Below are 24,050 nucleotides of genomic sequence, written 5' to 3'. Positions count from 1 at the left end.
ATAATTTTTACTTAACAAAAAATACAAGAAAATGTTTGAACAAAAAAATGCCCAACAAGTAAAAAAAAAATTACAGTTGACTGGCTGGACTTCGGACGGATGTCCGGTAACACCCAATCCGAACGGATTATTTTGCTAATACCATCTCTCAGCTCAGACTACTAATACCCCTCACTAAGGCCTATCGTAGTCCGAAGAGATTACGAATTCAGAGTTCCAAAACCAAAACAAACATGAGCCATCTTCACTGCTCATCAGTCACAGTCCGGAGTGGGCCGTAATAGACGGTCACAGTCCGGAGTGGGCCGTAATAGCGGAAAACAAACGGGCCTATAAATATGTGAGATAAAGGTTACATCACTGTGATAATACCAGTTACACCAAATACTTGCTCTCGCTTCACAGCACTGACCTAGGAATGATTTTCAAAAGCTGCATAAATGGAGCCGCAACAGAATAATTAGGGAAACGTATCTTCTTTTTCTTTTCTTTTTCTTCTTTTTTTTTGGTTTGTAATAACTTTATTCATAATAAGAAAGGAACACATGTGGCTTCATCCACAACCCACTAAGCTCCCTGACATTATAAGTAAATTAAAAATAATTAAAAATAAAGGAGATCGGGGGATCGAAGACAGCTGCAAATGTGAAATTCCAAATCAGAGGTCATCACTGTATTAAAATTCTAACATAAGAATGTTCACATGAAATGAAAAAGTATTGGGAACACTGCGAGCCCTTTTCAGTTCCCTTCATATTTGGGATCAGCCATCACATAGTGGTAAGCAATCACCAAGACAAATATGAATATGCCAAGAAAGTTGGCAAAGAATCCCAAGTCTTGATCATCAATCATCTGTCAAAGCACAAAGAATTCGTCATATTAAGCACCCAATTATCACCCAAAAAAAAAAAAAAAGGAAGGAAAATACCATGGTCCAAAATAACTCTATCAAATACCAAAAGTAAAATTATCAGATTAACTAAAATTATAGCAACTGTAACAAGAGATAGAAGAGGAACAAAACAAAGGCTTGCAGGAATTGTACTTTCCACAGCAAAAACAAAGGATCTAACAAGATTAGCAATTGGAAATTTAACATAGGAATATATGGTAAAAAATTGTCTTCCACAGGGATACTTAAGTTCCATTCCTGCACAAATTGATCGATACCCGACTCAGTGAAGGTGGATTTTGTTCAACTGATGGTCCTTGACAGACGGTGGATTTAGCATCTTACTACAGATTACTTATTCATCCCTCATAAAATGAGGGACAACCAGCAGCTTCCTTCATATTCTGAATTTTTTCCGCTATAACATCGGCTCAAATCACCCATTTTTTATCCTCACATATCAGCAACACCTTAAATCTCATTCAAGCAGGACAACACATAACCCTCCCCCTACAGAATCAGTAACTCTTGAAGCTGACATTTTCGATTTCCCATAGTAGATGCATTAAAAAATTCTACTTGACGGTGGCACTCTTCACCTTGCAAGTTTCCCCAACCTAAGAAAATCCTCAATGTCTAGAATTGATAATGTCAGAAGCACTTTTATCTCTGTTACTCAATGCTCCAGGATTCATATTCAATCAGTACAGACATATTTCGACAGTGCAATTTAAAAAAAAAAAAAAATTGCCAGACAAGGAAAATAAAAACCCATACAAATAAACTCATGTAACTTGTTCCTCCTTTCTACCTAGATACAAGCTTCTCTTATTAACTAATTTTGCAAAATAAATTTTCTTTCCTAAGACCTCCATGTTCTCCAAACAATTTCATGAGATCAAATAAAGACGATCGCCACAAAAGTATATGAGTCAATAATCACCATAACAACCAAGTATGAAGTGTCAAAGTGTATCGATTCTGCTAGTTATGTATGACCAATTTCTAACATACAAATTAAGATGCTAATATCCTCGACTCAATGAGGCATCAATACATCATTGACTTGCTTTGCTTTTCAATCTAAGCAATTTCATAACCAAAAAGAAAGATCTTTCTTTTGGGATCAGTCCCATCCCTAAATGTAATAGTCAATCAATGGGGAATTCAAAGAAGCTATGCACCTTCACTAAACTAAATGTTAATGAAAGAAAGCCCTTTCATCCTAATCTCGTTGGTTTCAAACAGTTTCCTTTTTCTTCAAGTTGAATAGAGTACAAGCACTGCATTACCCAAATGCAAAAGCATACTAGAAACAATGTTCCTCAATTGATTCAATACCAACATATAATATCAGTGCTTAAAAGATTACCAAGTAGAGTGATCAAACCTTGAGATAGTTAGAACACTGGCACTAAAACAACTTGAAATCCAACAAAGTAGTATTAAATTTTTGTTCCTTTATTCAAGTCAAAAATTCAAGCTTATCAGAGTGATTTATGCAACAAAATCTTCTCCTCCACTTCTCCATTTTATTTCATTTTTTGCTCTTCTCTAGAGCATATTAAGGACACATTACATGGTAAGAAACAGAGAAAGAAAGAGAATTACGTACCTTTTTGCTGATCAAATCTCAGATACGAGAGATCAATGAAGATGGCGATCCAAGAGAAAGTGAAAGTTGATGCGGATTGCGATCAAACTCTTCTGTACCGTAGCGCATCGAGTTGTTTTCAGATCCAGGGGATTAGGGTTTGAAGGGCTTTTATGGCAAAGGATACCAATGTAATAAAGAAAACAATAAGGGCAACTCTGCAAACAAAATTTAAAAAGAAAAGGATAAATTACATTGACACCCCTTGAGGTTTGGTTCAATTACTACCCACTCCTAACGTTTTGAAAATTACATTTTCACCCCTGCAGTTAACAGTCTAATTTCACAAACATTTGTTTATATAAAAGGTAACAACTCAATAAAAAAACAAAAAAAATTACATTAAAAAAAACAAAATAAAGGAAAGGAAAAAAAAAAGAAAATATAGCAAAATAAAAAAAATTAAAAAAAAATGCATAAGTTCAATATCTTTATTTCATGTAAATAATTACAATGATAGGAGTTAGTATAATTTTCCAAACGTTAGGAGTGATATGTATTAAACTCAAACTTTAAGGGGTGTAAGTATAATTTACCCAAAAGAAAATATGCCAAAAAAATATTGAAAAAGTATAATCCGCTGTGGCTGCTGGGATTCGAGCCCAGGTCTCCACGGCCACAACGTGGAATTCTTACCACTAAACTACAGCCACTTCTTGTTTCTCATTCTTAAATTTAAAATTTATTTGACTTAATAATGTGGTTGGTTTAGAGGATAAATACTCAGATCTCCTTGCTCAATTCTTGGGTTCAAATCTCCTAATTATTTAGCTACTATAACTCTTCACCGTCCAGAGCACACGGTGACACCTTAGTTTCGACCTTAACAAATGTATGGTGAGGTCTCTAGTAAATTGCTATGTGATGTTGAGAAACAATACTCTCTAACAGATATATGGAGTATATATATATTTTTTTTATATCAAAAAATAAATAAGTTGATGCTAGCTATCAAATTATTGTAATAAAATTTATTTTCAATTTTTATTATTGCATATACATATGAGTAAAAATAATTTGTTGAATTTGTATGTTTTATATAATATATGTACATATATATACATATTACCCAAAATCAATCAACTTTGTTATATATACGAAACAAATGACCCAATTTTTTATTAACAAGATAAATCCATACCTATAGTCACGTTGGTAAAAAAAAATAAGGGTAAATTACACTGCCACCTCTTGAGATTTATATTTATTACAGTTCCTTCCTCACCTTTTGAAAATTACATCTCCCCCTGAGGTTTAAAGTTTCATTACAGATTCCCCCCTCAACAATTTAATTTTTTTAAATATCAATTTTGCTCTCACTACGTAAATTACATTAACACCCCTCACATTTTAGAGATTACAATCCCCTTCCTAAGGTTTAAAGTAGCGTTACCAATTGCGCCTCCTCGGTTAGTATTAGTTGAGAAAAAAAATTCATTGAAAAAAAATTTTGTTAGTAAAATTTTTAAATTTTTGTTTAAAAACCAGCATAAGCTCATTTTTTGAATTTACGTTTTTTTCTCAAATTTACAAACTGAGACAACCATTTATAAACCAAAAAAATTATCAAACAAGTTTTTATGGAAGTTTTTAAAATTTTTGTAAATATAAATTAAAAACTGAAAACGAAATGGTTACCAAACAGGCTTCAGATGGTAAAAATGTCGTAAAATTAACAAATAATTAAATAAGTTACCAACATAAAAAATGATTTATCAAAAGATTCTTAAGCTATGTATGGTTTGATTTTTAGAATTTTTTTTTAAATTAAAAATTTATTTGGTTAAGAAATAAAAAATAAAAAAATAATTATCATTTTTATATAATTTTTATCTTTCGAGTGGTTAGAAATAATTTTCTACAAATTAAATTGAAACAGCCACACGTATGTATATAACATACCCAAAAGTTAAAATGATAATTATTTTTTACCCTTAAATGATAATTATTTTTATTTTTTATTTTTTAACCAAATTAATTTTTAATTTTAAAAAAAAATTCTAAAAATCAAACCATACATGGCCTAGGAATTTTTTGATAAGTCATTTCTTACGTTGGTAACTTATTTAGTTATTTGTTAATTTTACGACATTTTTACCATTTAAGACCTGTTTGGTAAACCATTTCGTTTTCAGTTTTCAATTTATATTTACAAAAATTTTAAAAACTGTTATAAAAACTTGTTTGATAATTTTTTTGGTTTATAAATTATTGTCTCAGTTTATAAATTTGAAGAAAAAACGTAAATTTAAAAAATGAGTTTACGTTGGTTTTTAAACAAAGTTTTAAAAATTTTATTAACAACAAAAAAATTTCAATTAATTTTTTTTCCAACTAATTTTTTTTTTCAATGAATTTTTTTCCAACTAATACTAACAAATTGGGTAATTGGTAATGCTACTTTAAACCTTAGGGAGGGGATTGTAATTTTAAAAATGTGAGGAATGTCAATGTAATTTACCCAATGAGGACAAAATTGGTATTTAAAAAAATTAAATTGCTGAGTGAGGAATCTGTAATGAAACTTTAAATCTCAAGAAAAAAATATAATTTTCAAAAGATGAGGGAAAAAATGTAATAAATATAAATCTCAGAAGGTGTCAGTGTAATTTATCCAAAAAAATAAATGTTGATAGTTCAATAGAAAAAGCTATTTTTCTGAAAATTAAAAGTACTGAGACCGCTATGATTGAATTCTTAAAATGTCATCAAATCTTTGATACCATATTTCTCAACTAAATTATAGAAGTGCTAGTTTAAGATGGGTATTTTTAGTTATTTTAACATGACGGAAAAAATGTTGTTTGGGATAATTTTTTTTTTTTTTTTTATAGTTAAATTAGTTATTGTAAAAGAAAAAAATAAAATAATTATAATTTAAATGTGATATTTTATTTTATTTTATTAATTATTTAAATTTTTGATATTTTTGTTGACTATTTTAATTACTCCAATAATCGTCATCCCAAGCAAGAAGCTAAAATTGGTATTCGTGAGTGCAGTTTCATCATCGTCACTCTTTAAGAAGTTTTTTATTGTTTTTTTCAGCGTTTATTTTCCCAGTAATAATAAATAAATAAATAAAAGGAGTATAATAATACTCAAAACGTATGTTCAAAGAAATATATAGGGTGTGTTTGATTGGACGGATTGGAAAATGGGGGATTAGAATCCATCGGACTTGAGTCCTGGGACTGTGAATCCCCCGGACTATTTGGTCGGATTGGATATGTATCCTGTGTTTGTTTTTTCATGGGATTAGATGTCTGGATAGGACTATGTGAATCCAACGTTTGGTTGGACGGACTGGATAGGATAAATGAACAAAAGACTATTTTACCCTTTTTCAATTGTTTACTAAGTAATAGCAATATTAAACATATCTTTAATATTTTAATTATTTTTAATTAAATAAATTCGTTTTTTTTAAATTAAATAAATAAATAAATAAAATATCAATAAAATTTGTTTTAAATCATTACTGTATAACAAATTATTATTTTTTTTACATGCAAAACTTTACTGTGTTTGTTTATTTACACAATTAAATAAATTTATTTTTTTACACAATTAAATAAATAAATAACCACTAAATTTGATTTAATAAAATACTGTATAACCTGTATAAAAAATTTATATTATTTTTTTAATTAAAATTTTAAATAAATTTTAAATAAAACACATATTAAAATTTAAATAATGAAATTAAATAAATTATAAACAAAATTTTAAAATAAAACATCAATAATATATCTATAAAAAATTATTTTAAAATTTTAAATAAATAAAGCATCAATAAAAAGTTAAATAAAATTATTTTATTTTTAAATTGAGACATTTAAATTTTATTGAATTTTATTAAATATAATACATAATTAAATAATAGAGGGTCAAAATGGTCATGTTCGCATCTAATCCCAACAATGAATAGTCCCCACATTCTATCCCACCCCCCCTAGGACACAATAGTCCCCCATATGAGGGACATGGAGTCCGGGCGGACTCCATGTCCGGCGGACTAAAAAAAAATCAAACGGCGGATAAAGAACACTATTTGGATTGTAATCCAAATAGTGGATAGTCCCCCTCCAATCCCCCAATCAAACACGCCCATAATATGATGAAAAGACCCACTAACTTATAAAAATGAGATATTTCAAAATGTAAAATGGTACTAACAAAATTATCAATAAATTTATCAAATTATTCACATAAATGCAAAATTTACACTCATGTGGTGTATCTAACATTATTGTTTCAAAGTTGACCTAGTTTATTGAAGTGAGTAGAAAAATATTAAACTCGAATTAAGAGTTACAACATAGACAGCCATGGTAAAAAATTATACAAATCTATGATAGACGTCAGATCAGGAAAAGGAACGCCACACCAGCTCATCGGATAGAAAAGCATGTACCAATCAAATTAACATTTTTTTTTTTGTAATTTTATTTATATTTAATAAATTATTTTTTTAACTAAAAAAATGAAACCGAAATATGGTTGAGATTTTTGGGTAAGAGTGAGAAGGACAAATAAATAATTGATGATTATTTGATAATTTGGGAGTGTGGTCACGTAGTGTTTCATGATAGTATGATTGGTGGAAAATGTAAAATATTAATTTTTATGTTGAGTAAGTAATAAATATGAGTCTCTCTAAAAAAAAAAAAGTAATAAATATGAGGGGATATAATGAATGGTGATTAATAAGAAAGTATGATCACCTAATATTCTAAAAATACTTAATAATTTTTCATAAATATTTAGGATTGAAATTGAATATAGTGTAGGTGTACATGACGTGGTAGATAAGTTTCGTCAATAGTAGTGTCCTAAAATTTCAAATATTTAGGATTGAAATTGAATAGAGTGTATGTGTATATGACGTGGCAGATAGGTTTAATCAATAGTAGTGTCGCAAAATTTCAAAACACTTCCTCGCTGGCTATGAATTGGGAATTATTTGGCATCTCTTAAAATAGTATATTTTTTATTTTTTTATTTTTTGAATAAAATTATTTTTATTTTTTCATATCATTTTATAAAAAATCAAAATATATACTTATGTAAATCTATTTTAGCAACTAGAAAAAAAGTCAATTTATTAACTTATTTGAGTCATATCACCTCTCTACTTTTTTTACATATATTTTTTTAAAAAAATACCTTAAAAATTGACTCTTTTTTTTGTCTATTTCTCAAAATAAGTTTTAGATCATTTCAAACAATCTCTAAATTTCGAAGAGAAATTACACATCAGTGTGGTGCTTAAATTTTGAAAAAATTACTCATAAATCTTATATGGAGTTAAATCAGTCTTAAGTGTTTTCTTATGGATTAATTATTCCTATTTTTTTGGTAAATTTTAATTAGGGTGTTTCTCACCGACGTTACGTCCTCACCGTTAATCGTAAATCCAGATGTCTTAGTGTCCATGTTGATTCGACTCTATAAATGTGCCGCAACGGGGTTTTCATCTTTGCTAGGGTTTGAGGGGATGTACAATGTTAATTAGGCAATGTAGAATCTAGGTCTAACATTACCAAAGTAGGCCTTGCACTCAAACAGGATGAGGATCAACGTTAGAACATTGGGATGGAAACCTACAAGGGGATTTTTGATTTTCTGCGGATTTGAGGGGATGTATAATGTTAATTAGGGAATGTAGATTCTAGGTTTAACGTTGCCAAATCATGTCTTGCAATCAAACAAGATGAGGATTAACGTTGTAACACTGGGATAGAAACCCAGAAGTTTCCATTATTGATCATCCATTTTGTTCGAGATGGAGAAAAAGCAAAAAAATGCTATAATATGCTTTTGAACATTTTCGTAACTACAACATCACTAAAAAACTACATTTATCCCCCTCACACATACATCTCGCGTGCTGATTTCATGGGGTTCTATGTAATTAATATTGGAATGAGAGTTTTAAGTCTACAAAATAAAAGGCATGACTAAATGGTTTAACACATCTAAATTTGGAATTTATTGGTACTTTACCTTAAATTTTTCTTACAAATAAATAAATAAATAAATATATATATATATATAAGTTGTATTTTTCATTTTCTTATGTGGCACATTCTATACTTATTTTTCCCTAAAAAAATCACATCAACACGTTTTTTCTATTTACATATAAAGTCTTACACAAACTCAATTTCAATTATAATAACCAATTTTATAGTGTTTTTCCTTTCTTGTGTGGCATATTCTAAAAGTTTTTTTTTTTTTTCTAAAAAAATCACAACAACATGCATTTTCTATTTACATATAAAATTCTACACAAACTCAATTTCAATTATAACAATCAAATTTATATGGATTCTATTTTAGAAATACTTATTTTTTATATATTTTTCATTAGACTTCTTTTTATATAGTTGATATTATTATTATGACATTTGAAAAAAAAAATTATCATGATATACAAATAAACAAATAAATAAGACATAATGTGCTTATTGATATCTTAATATTAATTTATATTTAATTTTTTATTTAACATGAAATTATTTATTACAAAATATTTATATTTAATTTAAATTTTATATACCTATGTACAATATATATGAATAATTCAAAAAAATATTAAAGAAAAAATCAATTCTCTACATAATTAATTTATGTATTTTGTCCAATCACAAATATTTATATTTAATCTTTTAAATAAATTTTGTGTAGTTTTATTTCTAAATATTTTTATTTTTCAAATAAAAATAAAATTAAATAATTAGAATCACCTTCAATTTTATATTACTAATTTTCTTTAGTGTTTTTCACTTTCTTATGTGGCACATTCTAAAGGCTTACTTTTTTTAAAAAAAGTCACATCAATATGCATTTTCTATTTATATACAAAGTTCTATACAAATTCAATTTCAATTATAATAACTAATTTTATATGGATTCTATTTGAGAAATTCTTATTTTTCATATATTTCATCAAATATTTTTTATATAGTTGATATTATTATTATGATATTTGAAATAAAAACTGTCTCAATATACAAATAAATAAATTTTGTATAGTTCTATTTCTATATATTTTATTTTTCAAATAAATATAAAAGAAATTAAAATAAATAATTAGAATCACCTTTAGTTTTATATTACTAATTATCTTTCTAATTTAAATATTATTTTTAATATCAAAATGGGTATTTATTTTATTATCTTATAATTTAATATAAATCATATAAAATAATTATATAATAATTACACTCTTATAGCATAATAGAACTAAAATTATCAAAATAAATAAATAATTTAACTAAATTTATTATATATAAGTATTCAAGTAATACTTTTATAGAATGATAAGGTTAAGATTATTAAAATAAATAATTAAAATTAAATTTTATTTTATTTTAAATTAAAATTAATATTATTCTTCTGTAACACATATCATAATATAATACACTATGAGTTATAACTAAGTCATAATTTATATATTATAAAATTTTTCTTAATTTTTATTTTTAAATATTTTGATACGAGTGAAATTCACGAGTTTTTGGTAAATTTGATTTCAGGTTGAGAGTACATTCTTTTTTAATAATTTTGAAATAAATTATTTTTATGAGTTTTTTACATAGAGTCACATACAAACAAATTCATTAGTCGTCAATAAATTTGTTTGTATTTGACTTTCAATTATTAAAATTTTCTAAACATAAAGTATCAAGAATCAAAATTAATTTAAAAATAAATTCCCATGTATCGCATGGGTTACCTACTAATTAATAATTAAAATCATGAACTTTTTTACTCTTTTGTAAAAATAAAAAAAATAAAAAATTCTACACCCCCCACTATTTTGGCAACTAAGAAAAAAATCATTTTATTGATTTATTTAAATCACATCATTTTTCTTTTTTTATATATATTTTAAAAAAAAGAAAAAATTAAAAAAATAATTTTTTTTTTCTAATTGCTAAAATAAGCCAATATATAGGGACAATTTGAAAACTTATTAAAAAAAACTAACTTTTTAACTTTTTAATTTTTACACACAAAAAAAATCAAAAAAAAAATTATTTTTTACCAACTTTTTAAAACGCCACATAACTTTCCCATTAATTCCACTGTTCCCTACCTCCCCGTGAGTTGTATCTGACGTGGCTGAAGAAAACCTCACACACCGCACCAAAGATCCTCTAGAGTGAAATTTTCCTAAAGTTTCCTAGAGTGTTACATTGTGCGGTTAAGATTTACTGGTAAGTCACATAAAAAAAAATTTGATGAGACTTGCCAGTAAATCTCAACCGCACAATGTAAAAACTTTAGAAAAATTTTACTCTAGAGAATCCTTGGTCCACACACCGTACCTTTTTGGTTTGAATAATGCTAAAAAATTTTAAAATTTTACCGAAGGTTTCGTATGGGTATAACATCCGCACAATATGGGTCACAGATATTTGGTATACCTTTTAGTAGATTTTTTTAGGTCTCTAAGCATTTTTGCTTTGGTTTTTCCTTCCGGTTTGGTGAGCCGGATTCAGTACATTGGCTTATTTTGGAAAGTTGACTTTTAATTGTTTTTTTGGTTTGTAATAAAAGTTAAAAATTAGTTTTTTTGATTTTTTTTCATTTGAGAAGTTGATTTTTAGCCAATTATAAAATTACAATTCTACTCATCATGGATTAAAATGTGTTATATGGGTGAAGTTATAAATATTTTAAACTAAATGAGATAATTTGATCATTTTATTATGATTTGACATTATAAACAATTATTAATGAAAATAGCCAAAAGTCATTTTATATCAACTTCCCAAATTATTTATCTAAAAAAATCTAAAGTTTAATTAAAAGTCAAAAAATTATTTTTTATCATCTTTTCAAAATGTGCCATTGACTGACCACGTGAGCCACACCCCCGCTCATCATCTTCCGGCTTGAGAAAACGACAGATCAGACAGGAAAATTATTTGGTGCTCTGTGGACACCCCGAAATCATATCACTAGCCAATCACAAATTGCCAAACTTCCTGTTTTTCGGCTAATTTCCAACATATATTCGAGTTGATACACAACATAGTTGTGTCCTTGCAGCATTTAATAACTTCTCAAGGACCCTATAAATTGGTGTGCCCTCCACTCCGACTGACCCCTCTCTTCTTTCCCTTCCGTTTGTTTTCCTACCTAGAATAGTGGAGATTGATAGTAAGAGGATTAATAGTGAAGGGATTGATAGTGAATAAATTAAGTAAAATTGTATTTATTTTAATGATAATTGTTAAATTATTTTTATATAAAATAATAAAATAAATAAAAAAATATTAAATATTAATGTTTTAAAAAAAATCCCCAATATGTAAAAAAATTTAAAAAAATAAAAATAAAATAAAAAAAATTCAGAAAAAAACAAAATAAATAAAATAATAATTTTTACTTAACAACAAATATAAAAAATTTAACATTAATGTTAAAAAAAATGTCCGACATGTAAAAAATAATATAAAAAATAAATAAAAATAAAAAATTTCTGGTCCGCCGGACTATTTTTCTAATACCAAGTCCTGGAGACCCATCCGAATCCCATCTGCAAGGCCTATCTTAAGCCCTTCGGCTTATTAGTCTCTTCCTCAACTCTGTAAACAAACAACACATTAAATGGGGCGCACAGCTATCCTAATCACAATCCTCCTCTCATACCCCAAAACAAACGGGGCCTCATTCTCTTTTTTTTCCCTCTTTCAATGGATTTAACTCTAGCCTAATTTATAAATATGTTATTTTAATAATTTTTTAATTTTTTATGAAAATACATATAGAAAAATAGAGGGAGTGATATGATAATTTATAATAATTTTTTTTAATTTTTTGACTAAAATATATAGTTGACAAATGAAGTCTCAATGACATTATTTAAATCATGATAAACACAAGGACTTTTCTCATGTGTGCCTTGCATATGGTATGCAAGGCACTTACACTCTTTTATTTTATATTTACACATTTATATGTATTAGGTTATATCAAAATATTTGAAAACTTACACATTGGTGACCTGCTAAGCAGGTCACTTTCCAGGTAAATTAATAAAATAATATATTATATAACTAAAGGTGTAGATGGTCACAAAAAATGTATAAATTTTCACAAAAGGCATATATTTTCACGAAAGGCATAAGTAATTTCAGAAAAAGGCGTAACTGATTTATGAAAACTTACATTTTTTGTGAAAACTTACGCCTTTTGTAAAAACTTATACCTTTTCTGAAAACTTACACCTTTTTCTGAAAACTTACGCCTTCTGTGAAATTATTTACACCTTTTATGAACACTTACTCCTTTTGTGAGTTGACTTACCAAAGGTGTAAACAAACGAAAACTTACACATTTTGCTTAAGCTTACACCTTTTCGTGAAAATACTTACACCATTTTTGAAAAGTTACTTCTTTTGTGTAAGAATTTTTGGCATAACATTTATACTTTTTTTTCGAACTTACACCTTTTGTGGAAGCCCAACTTAAAGCTTTTTCGGAAGTCACTTATACCTTTTGTGAAAAAATAAATTCATCAAATTTACACCTTTTGGTTAAGCTTATACCTTTTCGTGGAAGTGCTTATATTTTTTTTGAAAAATTACTCCTTTTGTGTAAGAATTTTTGGCATAACATTTATACTTTTTCTTCAAATTTACACCTTTTGTGGAAGCCCAACTTAAAACTTTTTCGGAAGTCACTTATACCTTTTGTGAAAAAATAAATTCATCAAATTTACACCTTTTGCTTAAGCTTATACCTTTTCGTGGAAGTGCTTATATTTTTTTTGAAAAGTTATTCATTTTGTGTAAGAATTTTTGGCATAACATTTATACTTTTTCTTCGAACTTACACCTTTTGTGGAAGCTCAACTTAAAGTTTTTTCGGAAGTTGGGCTTCCACAAAAGGTGTAAGTTCAAAGAAAAAATATAAATGTTATGCCAAAAATTCTTACACAAAAGGAGTAACTTTTCAAAAAAAATATAAGCACTTCCACAAAAAGGTATAAGCTTAAGCAAAAGATATAAATTTGATGAATTTATTTTTTCACAAAAGGTATAAGTGACTTCCGAAAAAGTTTTAAGTTGGGCTTCCACAAAAGGTGTAAGTTCAAAGAAAAAGTATAAATGTTATGCCAAAAATTCTTACACAAAAGGAGTAACTTTTCAAAAAAAATATAAGTACTTTCACGAAAAGGTATAAGCTTAAGCAAAAGGTGTAAATTTGATAAATTTATTTTTTCACAAAAGGTATAAGTGACTTCCGAAAAAGTTTTAAGTTGGGCTTCCACAAAAGGTGTAAGTTCAAAGAAAAAGTATAAATGTTATGCCAAAAATTCTTACACAAAAGGAGTAACTTTTCAAAAAAAAATATAAGCACTTCCACGAAAATGTATAAGCTTAAGAAAAATGTATAAATTTGATGAATTTATTTTTTCACAAAAGGTATAAGTGACTTCCGAAAAAGTTTTAAGTTGGGCTTCCACAAAAGGTATAAGTTCGAAGAAAAAGTATAAATGTTATGCCAAAAATTCTTACACAAAAGGAGTAACTTTTCAAAAAAAATATAAGCACTTCCACGAAAATGTATAAGCTTAAGCAAAAGGTATAAATTTGATGAATTTATTTTTTCACAAAAGGTATAAGTGACTTCCGAAAAAGTTTTAAGTTGAGCTTCCACAAAAGGTGTAAGTTCGAAGAAAAAGTATAAATGTTATGCCAAAAATTCTTACACAAAAGGAGTAACTTTTCAAAAAAAATATAAGCACTTCCACGAAAATGTATAAGCTTAAGCAAAAGGTATAAATTTGATGAATTTATTTTTTCACAAAAGGTATAAGTGACTTCCGAAAAAGTTTTAAGTTGGGCTTCCATAAAAGGTGTAAGTTCGAAGAAAAAGTATAAATGTTATGTCAAAAATTCTTATACAAAATGAGTAACTTTTCAAAAATAGTGTAAGTTATTTCAAAAAAGATGTAAATAACTTCACAAAATGTGTAAGTTTTATTTTTATAAAACGTATAAATTTCACTAACCATAAAAGGAGTAAGTCTTTATTTCAAGATTCATAAACACAAAAGGAGTAAACATTTTGGGACAACCACTGAACAGTTACCACCAACATAACCATAAAAGGAGTAAGTCTTCATTTCAAGGTTCATAAACACAAAAAGAGTAAACATTTTGGGACAACCACTGAACAGTTACCACCAACATAACCATAAAAAAAAGTAAGTCTTCATTTCAAGGTTCATAAACACAAAAGGAGTAAATATTTTGGAACAACCACTGAACAACATAACCATAAAAAGGAGTAAGCCTTCGTTTCAAGGTTCATAAACACAGAAGGAGTAAACATTTTGGACAACCACTTAACAGTTACCACCAACGGTTTCTCTGTTCTGTCTCTCACCCACACACACAGAACAGTTACCACCAAACCTCACTCCCGCTCACCACCCAACCATCGCTGGCCACCGTCGCACGCCACCGCCGCAAATCACCACTGCCGCTGTTGCAGGTTTTTTTCTCTCTCTCTCTCGATCTTGGTCTCTCTCTGTCGATCTGTGTCACTTCTCTGTCGATCTCCGTCGATCTCGGTCTATCTCTGTCGATCTGTCTCTTCTCTGTCGATCTCGGTGTCTCTCTGTCGATCTCCGTCGACCTCGGTCTCTCTCTGTCGATCTCCGTCGATTTCGGTCTCTCTCTCTCTGCCGATCTCTCTGTCGATCCGTCTATCTCGGTCTCTCCGTCTCTGTCGATCTCGGTCTCTCTCTCTCCCTTCCTCTATATTAAAAACAGGTCCTCTTTTACCTTGTGATACCTGGTTGGATTTGGACTTGGATTGGTTAATCCAAGGCTGTCTTACTGCCATTACAAACCCCTAAAATCTTATAGCAATTTACCACTAACATTTCGCCAATCCAAATGTTAAAATTCCTGGAAGATCATTTTCTTTTCTCATAATTAATCAGAAAAGAACCACTTTCACAAACCGACGATCGAAACCCTCACTCACTCTTAACAGTTTCTATCGTCTTCTTCTGATTCAGAAAGAGTGAGATCGTGGAGTGGTGGAGATGGGATCTGGAGCTGGAAGCTTCCTCAAGGTCGTTGCTAACAACTTCGATGTTCTCGCTGGGTATCTCTCTCTATCTCTCTATCTACTTTACCCAAATTCTATTGATACAGAGACAGTCGGACAGAAATCAATTTCAATGCCCTTCTCTCTTGTTCTTTGCTTCGCAGCTATGCTCTTGTTCTCTTTTTGTTTTCTCAAATATGAATTTTCTACACTTTACTCAAACCAACCCTGAATACGTTATTTTATTTTAAATTTTTTCCAATTTTGAGTAAAAATAGTTTGCTTTCTAGGTCTACATCCTAAAAATTTAAAAAGAAAAACTGGAACAAGTTTGAAAAGAAAAAAAAAAAAAAATTGTAAGTAGAATTTACCACTAACATTTTTTCTTTTTTACTTTCCTTGTTTCCTTCTCTATAATTTGTTGATGTTTCTAAGAGACAAGAGCATAACTGGTAGCCATTTGCAGTATTTTTCTTTGCATATGATTGGAATCATGCCTTTTTTCCACCTCGTTGTTGCTTGCTCTATCATTTGAATTAGCAAGTCAATGGAGAAATTATGCTTGCCATTATACTTTGCTGCCATTAAGTTAAGGCATTACATGTTCCCCTTAGAAGTATTTGTGGTGGCACAAACTAATGTGATCAAGTACATGTTGTCTAAACCCATAATGAGGGGAAGACAAGACAAATGGTTGTTGGCTCTAATAGAGTATTGTTTCAAGTATGTCCCTCAAAAAGTCGTAAAAGGCCAAACTTTGGTTGATTTCTTAGCTAAACACCCTTGTTCATCTATGAATGAGGACTTATTTGAAATTAATTGTATAGAAAACACCCCTTGTAGACTAATGTTTGATGACTCTAGAACTAAGGAAGGGGTTGGAGCTGGTGTTGTGTTTGTTGCCACTAATGAGCAAGTACATCAATTTTCTTACTAGTTAGATGAACGACATGTCTTATCAAATAATCAAGCTAGGTATGAGGCCTTGATTATAGGTTTAGAATTGGCTATAGAATTCATAATCACTAGTTTGCAAGTTTTTGGTGATTCACATTTGGTTATCAAGCAAGTTAAAGGTGAATACAAGTGCACTAACAAGGCCTTAGAAGAGTATTTAGTTGAGGTTAAATGGTTGGTGAGTTTCTTCAGCCATGTGACATTTTAGCACATGTTTCGATTGGAGAATAATGAGGCTAATGAAATGGCTCAAGTGGCTTCTTGTTTAAAGATTCCTAAAGGATTCCAATAAAGAATAATTAGGATCCAAAAGAGAAATTTCGTGACAGTAATGAATTTGGAAGTGGCAAAAGAGGATTGGAGACATCCTTTGATCAAATATTTTATAAATGCCAATGAGAAGGTTAGTAGGCAGATTAAGTATCAAACCTTGAATTATGTCATCATGGGATATGACTTATTCAATAGAGCCCATGATGGTATGACCTTATTATACATTAGCCAAAATGAACAGATGAAAGTAATGGATGAAGTGTATGAAAGCATATGTGGTGCCTATCAAGCTAGAGAAAAAATGAGGTGAATGATCAACAGGTACGGTTTATTTTGGCCTACAGTAAGGAAGGGTTGTATGGCCTATGCTAAGAGATGTCAGGCATGCCAAAAGCATGATAGCCTTCAAAGAGTCCTTGCAATTGGTTTGCATTCAGTGATAAAGCCATAGCCTTTCAAAGGATGGGCAATGGACTTGATTGGGCAAATTTTTTCTCCTTCTTCAAAACAGCATTCTTACCTTTTGGTGGTAGCTAATTACTTCACCAAGTAGGTGGAAGCAGTGCCGTTGATGGTAGCAACCCAAGGGCATGTAATTGACTTGGTGAAAAAGCATATAATCCATACATTTGGTCTACTCCAATCGATTACTGTTGATCAGGAAACTATGTTTAATGGGGAAGAGATTAGTGAATCTGCCAAGGAATATGACATTTCAATCCTCAATTCATCACCTTATTATGCTCAGCCTAATGGGCAAGCTGAGTAATAGAATAATAAAGAATAATTTGGAAAGGGTGATTGAGGAGAACCCTAGATATTGGCACAATTTATTGTCTAATGTATTGTGGGCCTATTGAAATTCCAAGAGAAACAGTACTGGTACTACACCTTATGAATTGGTATATGGCCATGATGCAATGTTGCCTTGAGAGGTGATTGTCCAATCTAGTTGAGTGGCCTTACACTATGATATTCCAATTGATGAATATACTGAGGCCATGATGGTTGAGTTACAAGATTTAGAGGAAAAAGAGTTATGGCTTATAGCTATCTTGTTGCCCAAAAAAGAAGAGTGGAGAGAGTCTACAATATGAGGATAAAAGTTAAGATACTTTCAGAGGGGGATTTGGTGTGGAAGACTATCTTACCTATAGGCAGTAAGGATCCAAAATTTGGAAAGTGGTCCCCAAATTGGGAAAGACCATTTAAGGTGTTTAAGGTCCTTAGAGGAGGAGCCTATCACCTTGCATCCTTGGAAGGGGTCCCACATAGGAAAGTTATAAATAGTAAATATTTAAATAAATATTAACCAACCATGTAGGAAAATGTTAGACAAGCATAAAGTAAGAAGACATGCATAAAAATTTTTTCTTTTCGTTATAAAATTTAAACACAAAAAAAGTTCTAATGTCTATTCTAAAAAAGAGAAAAAATAAATACAAAAATCTCAGTCCCTTTGAAGAACAATTACAAAGCTAGCCCTTCTTTTGGCCTTCACTTGGACATCTCTAAGGGCAATGGGGCCATCTTTTGCCAACAACTGGTCCATTTGTTGATTAATATTACTCTGCTCCTTCATTAAGAGAGTTTGCTAGGTATCAGCTACAGTAAGTTCTGCTTGCAACTGTTGTATTTGTACAATATTGGAAGCCTTCTTCTCATTGATGAAGGCACTTTCTTTGCAAAGCAGCAGCACTGGCCAATGTGTGAGAAACTTGCCTTACAAAGGCCATTTGTGCATTAGCAACCTCAATCTGAACTTTAAATTATGTCATGAAAGAAAGGTATTGGAGAAGTTGACCCATGAAGTCTTGGAGGATTTGAAGCTGGTCAAGATCTAAAATTCTTGCTGCTAGTGGTAGAAAACTTTGAAAGCTGCCAGAAAATTCTTCAACCCTGGTGAGGGCAAGATCTTCAAAAAAATGGCTAAGCAGTAGGAATAATTGGTCGACTTCTTGTTGTTTAGAAGAGGTTAGTTGGTCGAACCCTTCTTCATAGGTAGTACTGGCTATTGACAACTAAAAGGCACTGGTCTTTTTTAGCAAATATGGAGTTAAGTCCATTGGAGAACTCCTGGCCTGGTCACATTAATGTAGAGATTAATGCATAACAATGGGAGTGGGGCTCACATCCTCAATTGGTGTGGGCCCCAATCCACCCATTTTGCCATTTATGTTTATGAGATGTTGATTGGCATGACGATTAGTAAATTTAAATCATTAATATAGAGCGTGATGATCCGGCTTCTTTATTATCGCAATTGTAGCAGCTTCAAGCACATTTTAGTTGACCACCACTTAATACAGGAGAATCTCATAACTGGAACATTTTCTCTGAAGGACAGGATATTAACTTGGAGAAAGGGGAACCATATTTGGATTGGTTGCTAATTTACATCTTTGGTTCATTTTTTATGATGGTTTCTCGATATGTTTTATGAGTCTTTCATATGTTCTCTGCACAAACACTAATAACTAATAAGAGTGCAAATTCATTGAAATTGTGTTACTGCCTGTTTATGCTATCTGAGAAGAAACTTTTGGTCCAATACCCTTTTTTTGTGTGATGATGAATAGTTTTCGAATGACAGAGGCATGTCCATATGTTCAATTTGCGATATGGTACGAGATTAGATTTTATCATAATTGTGCCTTGGTGATGCCTGCCTAGTAATTTATGTTTAGCCCCTACAAGTAAATTACTCTTAACAGTTTTCTTTTCCTCTATAGGAAGCTTCTGAGGCTGTCACAACTTATAAAACACGTGAACAAAGGCTTGTTGATTACATCTCTTTCAGAATACCCGAGGATTCATTCTCAAATATCAGAATTTGCATAGGCATCGCTAGGGGTTTTATGCATGATTTGAGCAGTGTAAAGAAGGGAAATGCCTCATTGGAAGCTGTCTTGTTATCCGCTCCTTCTTAGGTGGGTATTTAAAATAGTTATTGCTAGTTACTCTATAATATGGTTACATATTTCTTTTGCTACCAATATGAATCATTATTTTTTTCCCAATCCCATTTAGTAGATTCTAAGATATCATTTTGGGGGCCATATTATGTGGAAGCTTGTTGATCTTCTTTGAGCATGCCTACTTTGTCCTAGAAGTCTGTTGCTTTTGAATTTTGTATATCTTGAATACATACGACTTGAAGGTCCTGACACTCTGTACCCAGCATGCCCCTGTATGTTAGATCTGTGCAGTGGAAAATGGTTTTTCTCTTCGGCATACCTTTTATTTAGTCTTCACACCAACCACAAAGGAAGGGATCAAAATTAGCTACTTCAAGAATCTAAGCAGGAGACCATTGTTATTTAGATGAAGTTTGTGTTGTCCAAAATGTAGAGAACTTGATCATTTGATAATTTATGGTGGAAAATGTATTGATTAGAAAGAAACAACACTGGATTGGCTAGAGATCAAGCTAGGCATGCCTCTCGCTTCATGGTTCCACCCATACCATTACCAAATTGATTCAAAATCACAGACAAAGGACTTAGATCTAAGAGAGACGATATCTGGAAAATGCAATTTTAAGACTGTACAGATCTTGTTGTCTTCAAAGTTTTTAGATTCTTCTCCTCAGGTACATTAGAAAAGAAAAAAAGTATTGCTTCTGAAGCTTGTGAAAAGGGACGATTACAGACCTTCAACTACTATCCTTTCGAAATTATCTGCTGATCTCTGCAACACCCAACTTAATCCAAGAATAGAGGCATTTAATACAAGAGGAGTCACCAAACAGCTAATGAGATATTGTACATGCAACGTGTCTATAATTATCTATGTTCTAGTAATCGATGGATGGCCACTGGCAAGCAAATCCACCCGGAGGTGTCAGAATGCTCATTATCCTCGATTTGAAATATGTTTGGCAGTTACTGAATTTAGTACAATATTTGACCCAACAATATTTGACCCAACTATAGGGTATATAAGGTTATATATATGCTCTCTTTCCTTTTCTTTTTTCTTCTCCCTCAAGGAATTCAACTTGTTTGCATCAATGCTTTCATTTTTCTTTTATGTTAACCATGTTGATTATTTCTTCTTTCTTTTTTTTTTTTTCTTTTTTTCCCAGGGACTTGCTGTTGTGCCAATCTAGGATAGCAATCGTAGACAAATTTCGGGGATGCTGACTGCTTCTGATTTCATTTTGATATTGATGGAGGTATTAATGCATGTTCTTATCTGCTAGCCAGAATTAGGTGCTTATTCTAGCATAAACCTGTAAGTTGCAGACAGCTTTTACACTGCACATTCTTTCTGTGGGCTCCCATCTTTCTTGATGGTGCATGCATTTGGTTAGCTGGTCAATAGTTCAATTTTGACAATTTGACTTCTACAATCAGTTACTAGCAACTCATTGCTTATCTTTTGGAGATATGACTTCATTATTATGTTGTTGTTTGCATCCCTTGTAATTCAATGTATGTCATGCTCTCTTCTTGAGATATTTGTTTTTTGGATAATCAATTTATGTTTGCTTGTTAATTTCTGCAGCTTCATAGAAATCGTGCAACACTGACTGATGAACAACTGGAAGTGCATACAATATCTGCCTGCAAAGAAGGGAAATCCCAACAATATGGAGAAGCGTTTAGGGCTGCACAGCTGATGTTTGGTAGGCCTTTAATATGGGTGAGTGCTCTTGCCCACAGAATATTCAGGGGATTTGGGCCTTTTTGCTTTTATTCATGTTCCCATCATCTAATCTCCCCTCCCCCCATCTTTTTGCAAAACACACACATGAAACTTCGTAAAGGAAACTTGAATTTCTTGGTGGTAGATTTCTTAATAAATGTTTCAATTTTTCATTTTTTCGATTGATGAGATATATGGTTATATTCTCATATGGTAGCGTTTCATAGATTTTAATATTGTAGTTCTTTGCCCTTTTACTGTAACCCACAGGCTGGTCCCGATGAGTCTCTAAAAGATATGGCTCTGATGATTTTGCAAAATAAGATATCAACTGTTCCCATTATATACTCAACAATAGAGGAATCTTGCCCACTGTTGTTACACATAGCATGCCTCGGTGGAATACTAAAATGTGGGTGGCTTTGTCAAGTTATTTAAAGATCCATTCTCTAGTAATATTGTGTATGTTGTTAATAGCTTACCTTCTCTTCTCTCTTTTTCTCGTAAAACTTAGATATATGCAGGCACTTTAAAAACCATCCTGGTTGTCTACCTATTCTACGACAACCGGTCGGTAGCCTCCCTTTAGGTACATGGAAAAGTGAAGTTGGAGAAGCACATGGTCATTTGTTAGCATTACGTCCCAGTAAAACTCTTAGTTATGCTCTTAATATATTGATAGAAGGTGCTCATCAACTTTTCTAATATTTCAGCCTAAAGTTTTACCTTTATGTATACCTGACTTGCACCCCACACACGAACAATTCCTATAATAAAAAAAGTGCCTGCATGCTCTCTCTCTCTCTCTCTCTCTCTCTCTCTTAGTGTGACATTGCAGTATAATCGATTTCTGTTATTGAACGAACACATTTTTTCACTCAATTCATTTTTTTTACATGAAATTGCTGGTTCTGCAAAATGTTCCTTTTAGGCTGCTACTTTATGCATTGTCATATTTTAAAAACATTTAATGATCCAATATCATCATTCTTCAGTTGAATTGGTGTTACCATCTATTAGTTTGACTGCTAATTAGTCAAACATTATATCTAGATGGGTTATCTCGATAAACTAGTAAAGTTTTTTTTGGTGGTGTGGTGGTGGCTCCCCAATCGTCTTAGCCCATTACATTGGGCCAAAAAAAAAAAAAAAAAAGAAGATGCTTGCATTCGTCGTTAATATAGTCAAATGGCACTATATCAAGCCAGTTGGATCATGTTAAGTTAATGGGGGAAAAGATATGTCATGCTTTTAGTTTTCAAGTCATTAAATCATATTCCTTATTGATGTTTGAACGCATGTCCTGCAATGTGCTTACCAGGAAATTGAAGAGGTGGATACGGATGAACATTATCGACCTAAATCTCCAATAGGAATCATCAACGTGACTCTGAAAGAGAAGGTTTGAAGGAGGTTTTATCAGTTTAAAGCTTCTTTCAATGGCATATGTTATAATCTATTGTTAATTTTTGAATAATCTATTGTAATGAAACATACAAGAGCTTGCATCATTGAAAGGGTAACTGGTAATGAAATAGGTTATTCTTTTATTCTATTATTCTATTAAACAGGTTATTCTATTGTAATGAAACAGGTTATTCTATTAATCTATTAAATCATTGATTTCATATGGTATTTTTGAATGAGCAGAAATGGAGATTGGTTCGAATAGTGGTGACTTCTTTTTGAATGAGCAGAAATGGAGATTGGTTTGAATCAAATTTATGGAGTGCAACCGTCTTCTTTTGTTGACTTCAATGTACAAATGGACGGAAATGAGTCTCGTTTTCATTAGTTGGAAACTTGTAATTTTAAGTTGGAGTTTATTTTGTGGTTGGAGTAATTTAATGTTGCTTTGTTGTTATATTTGATGGAGCATAATTTATGAAATTTATAAAAATTTGATATTGTTTTGTTGTTATATGCTATCTTGCTCTATACAGAAATGGATTTAATGTGTTACAAAATCTGTGCTCCAAAAACTTTTTCAATATCTGTGTGAAAAAATCTGTCTTCAAAAAGCTGTGTTGAAAAATCTGTGTTAAAAAAACTGTCCTCAAAACTGTGTTCAAAAAATCTGTCTTTAAATCTGTCTGCAAAAACCTGTGAAAAAATCTGCTGCAGAAAATTGTGTTAAAAAACCTGTGTGAAAAAATCTGTCTGCAAAAACCTGTGATAAAAACTGTGTTCAAAACCTGTGCAAAAATACCAGTCTTCAAAAACCTGTGCAAAAAAATCTGTCTTCAAAACCTGTGTCAAAACACCTGTTGCAAAAAACTGTGTTAAAAAACCTCTCTGAAAAAATCTATCTTCAAAACTGTGTTGAAAAAATCTGTCTTCAAATCCGTCTGCAAAAACCTGTGTCATAAAATCTGTCTTCAAAACTGTTATCAAAAACCTGTGAAAAAAAATCAGTCTTCAAAAACCTGTGTGAAAAAATCTGTCTTCAAAATTGTGTTAAAAAAATCAGTCTTCAAATCTGTCTCTAAAAACCTGTGTAAAAAAATCTGTCTTCAAAACTGTGCTAAAAAACCT

The 24,050-nt window shown here is 30.8% G+C and overlaps 1 protein-coding gene and 2 non-coding genes across 13 annotated transcripts; 1 reads left to right on the top strand and 2 right to left on the bottom strand.

Annotated features, from left to right (window-relative positions):
• Positions 1–460: 460 nt before the first annotated feature.
• On the bottom strand, positions 461–2,711 carry LOC114262194 (uncharacterized). The gene is made up of 2 exons (XR_014333272.1): positions 2,511–2,711; positions 461–855 (listed from the first exon to the last, which is right to left on the bottom strand). It is a non-coding gene; the product is annotated as an uncharacterized LOC114262194 (transcript).
• A 419-nt stretch (positions 2,712–3,130) lies between these two features.
• On the bottom strand, positions 3,131–3,202 carry TRNAH-GUG (transfer RNA histidin (anticodon GUG)). Its single transcript has one exon. It is a non-coding gene; the product is annotated as a tRNA-His (tRNA).
• Positions 3,203–14,607: 11,405 nt separating this feature from the next.
• LOC145789395 (sucrose nonfermenting 4-like protein) lies at positions 14,608–23,436 on the top strand. Of its 11 annotated transcripts, none has more exons than XM_082874992.1 (7): positions 14,804–15,071; positions 15,604–15,692; positions 19,598–19,795; positions 20,953–21,042; positions 21,375–21,512; positions 22,837–22,917; positions 23,166–23,436. In XM_082874992.1, the coding sequence occupies exons 4-7, from the start codon at positions 21,004–21,006 to the stop codon at positions 23,202–23,204; spliced, it is 297 nt and encodes a 98-aa protein (XP_082731118.1). In that variant the 5' UTR covers positions 14,804–15,071; positions 15,604–15,692; positions 19,598–19,795; positions 20,953–21,003; the 3' UTR covers positions 23,205–23,436. The 11 variants fall into 11 exon arrangements, with proteins under 11 accessions (XP_082731135.1, XP_082731149.1, XP_082731143.1 ...); XM_082874973.1 differs by lacking the exons at positions 22,837–22,917; positions 23,166–23,436 and adding exons at positions 21,786–21,927; positions 22,030–22,331; XM_082874999.1 differs by having other exon boundaries at positions 14,808–15,071; positions 19,602–19,795.
• Positions 23,437–24,050: the final 614 nt, after the last annotated feature.

Source organism: Camellia sinensis, chromosome 1 (assembly GCF_055761805.1).
Source record: "Camellia sinensis isolate YWXY chromosome 1, ASM5576180v1, whole genome shotgun sequence".
NCBI classification, from domain to species: Eukaryota; Viridiplantae; Streptophyta; class Magnoliopsida; order Ericales; family Theaceae; genus Camellia; species Camellia sinensis.
This window is presented reverse-complemented; position numbering and strand designations above follow the sequence as displayed.

Coding starts and splice junctions, on each gene's coding strand:
- LOC145789395 (XM_082874973.1), top strand. CDS start 21,004: ATGCTGACTGCTTCTGATTTCATTTTGATATTGATGGAG. Junction 21,043..21,374: donor TCATTTTGATATTGATGGAG/GTATTAATGCAT, acceptor TAATTTCTGCAG/CTTCATAGAAATCGTGCAAC. Junction 21,513..21,785: donor TTGGTAGGCCTTTAATATGG/GTGAGTGCTCTT, acceptor TGTAACCCACAG/GCTGGTCCCGATGAGTCTCT.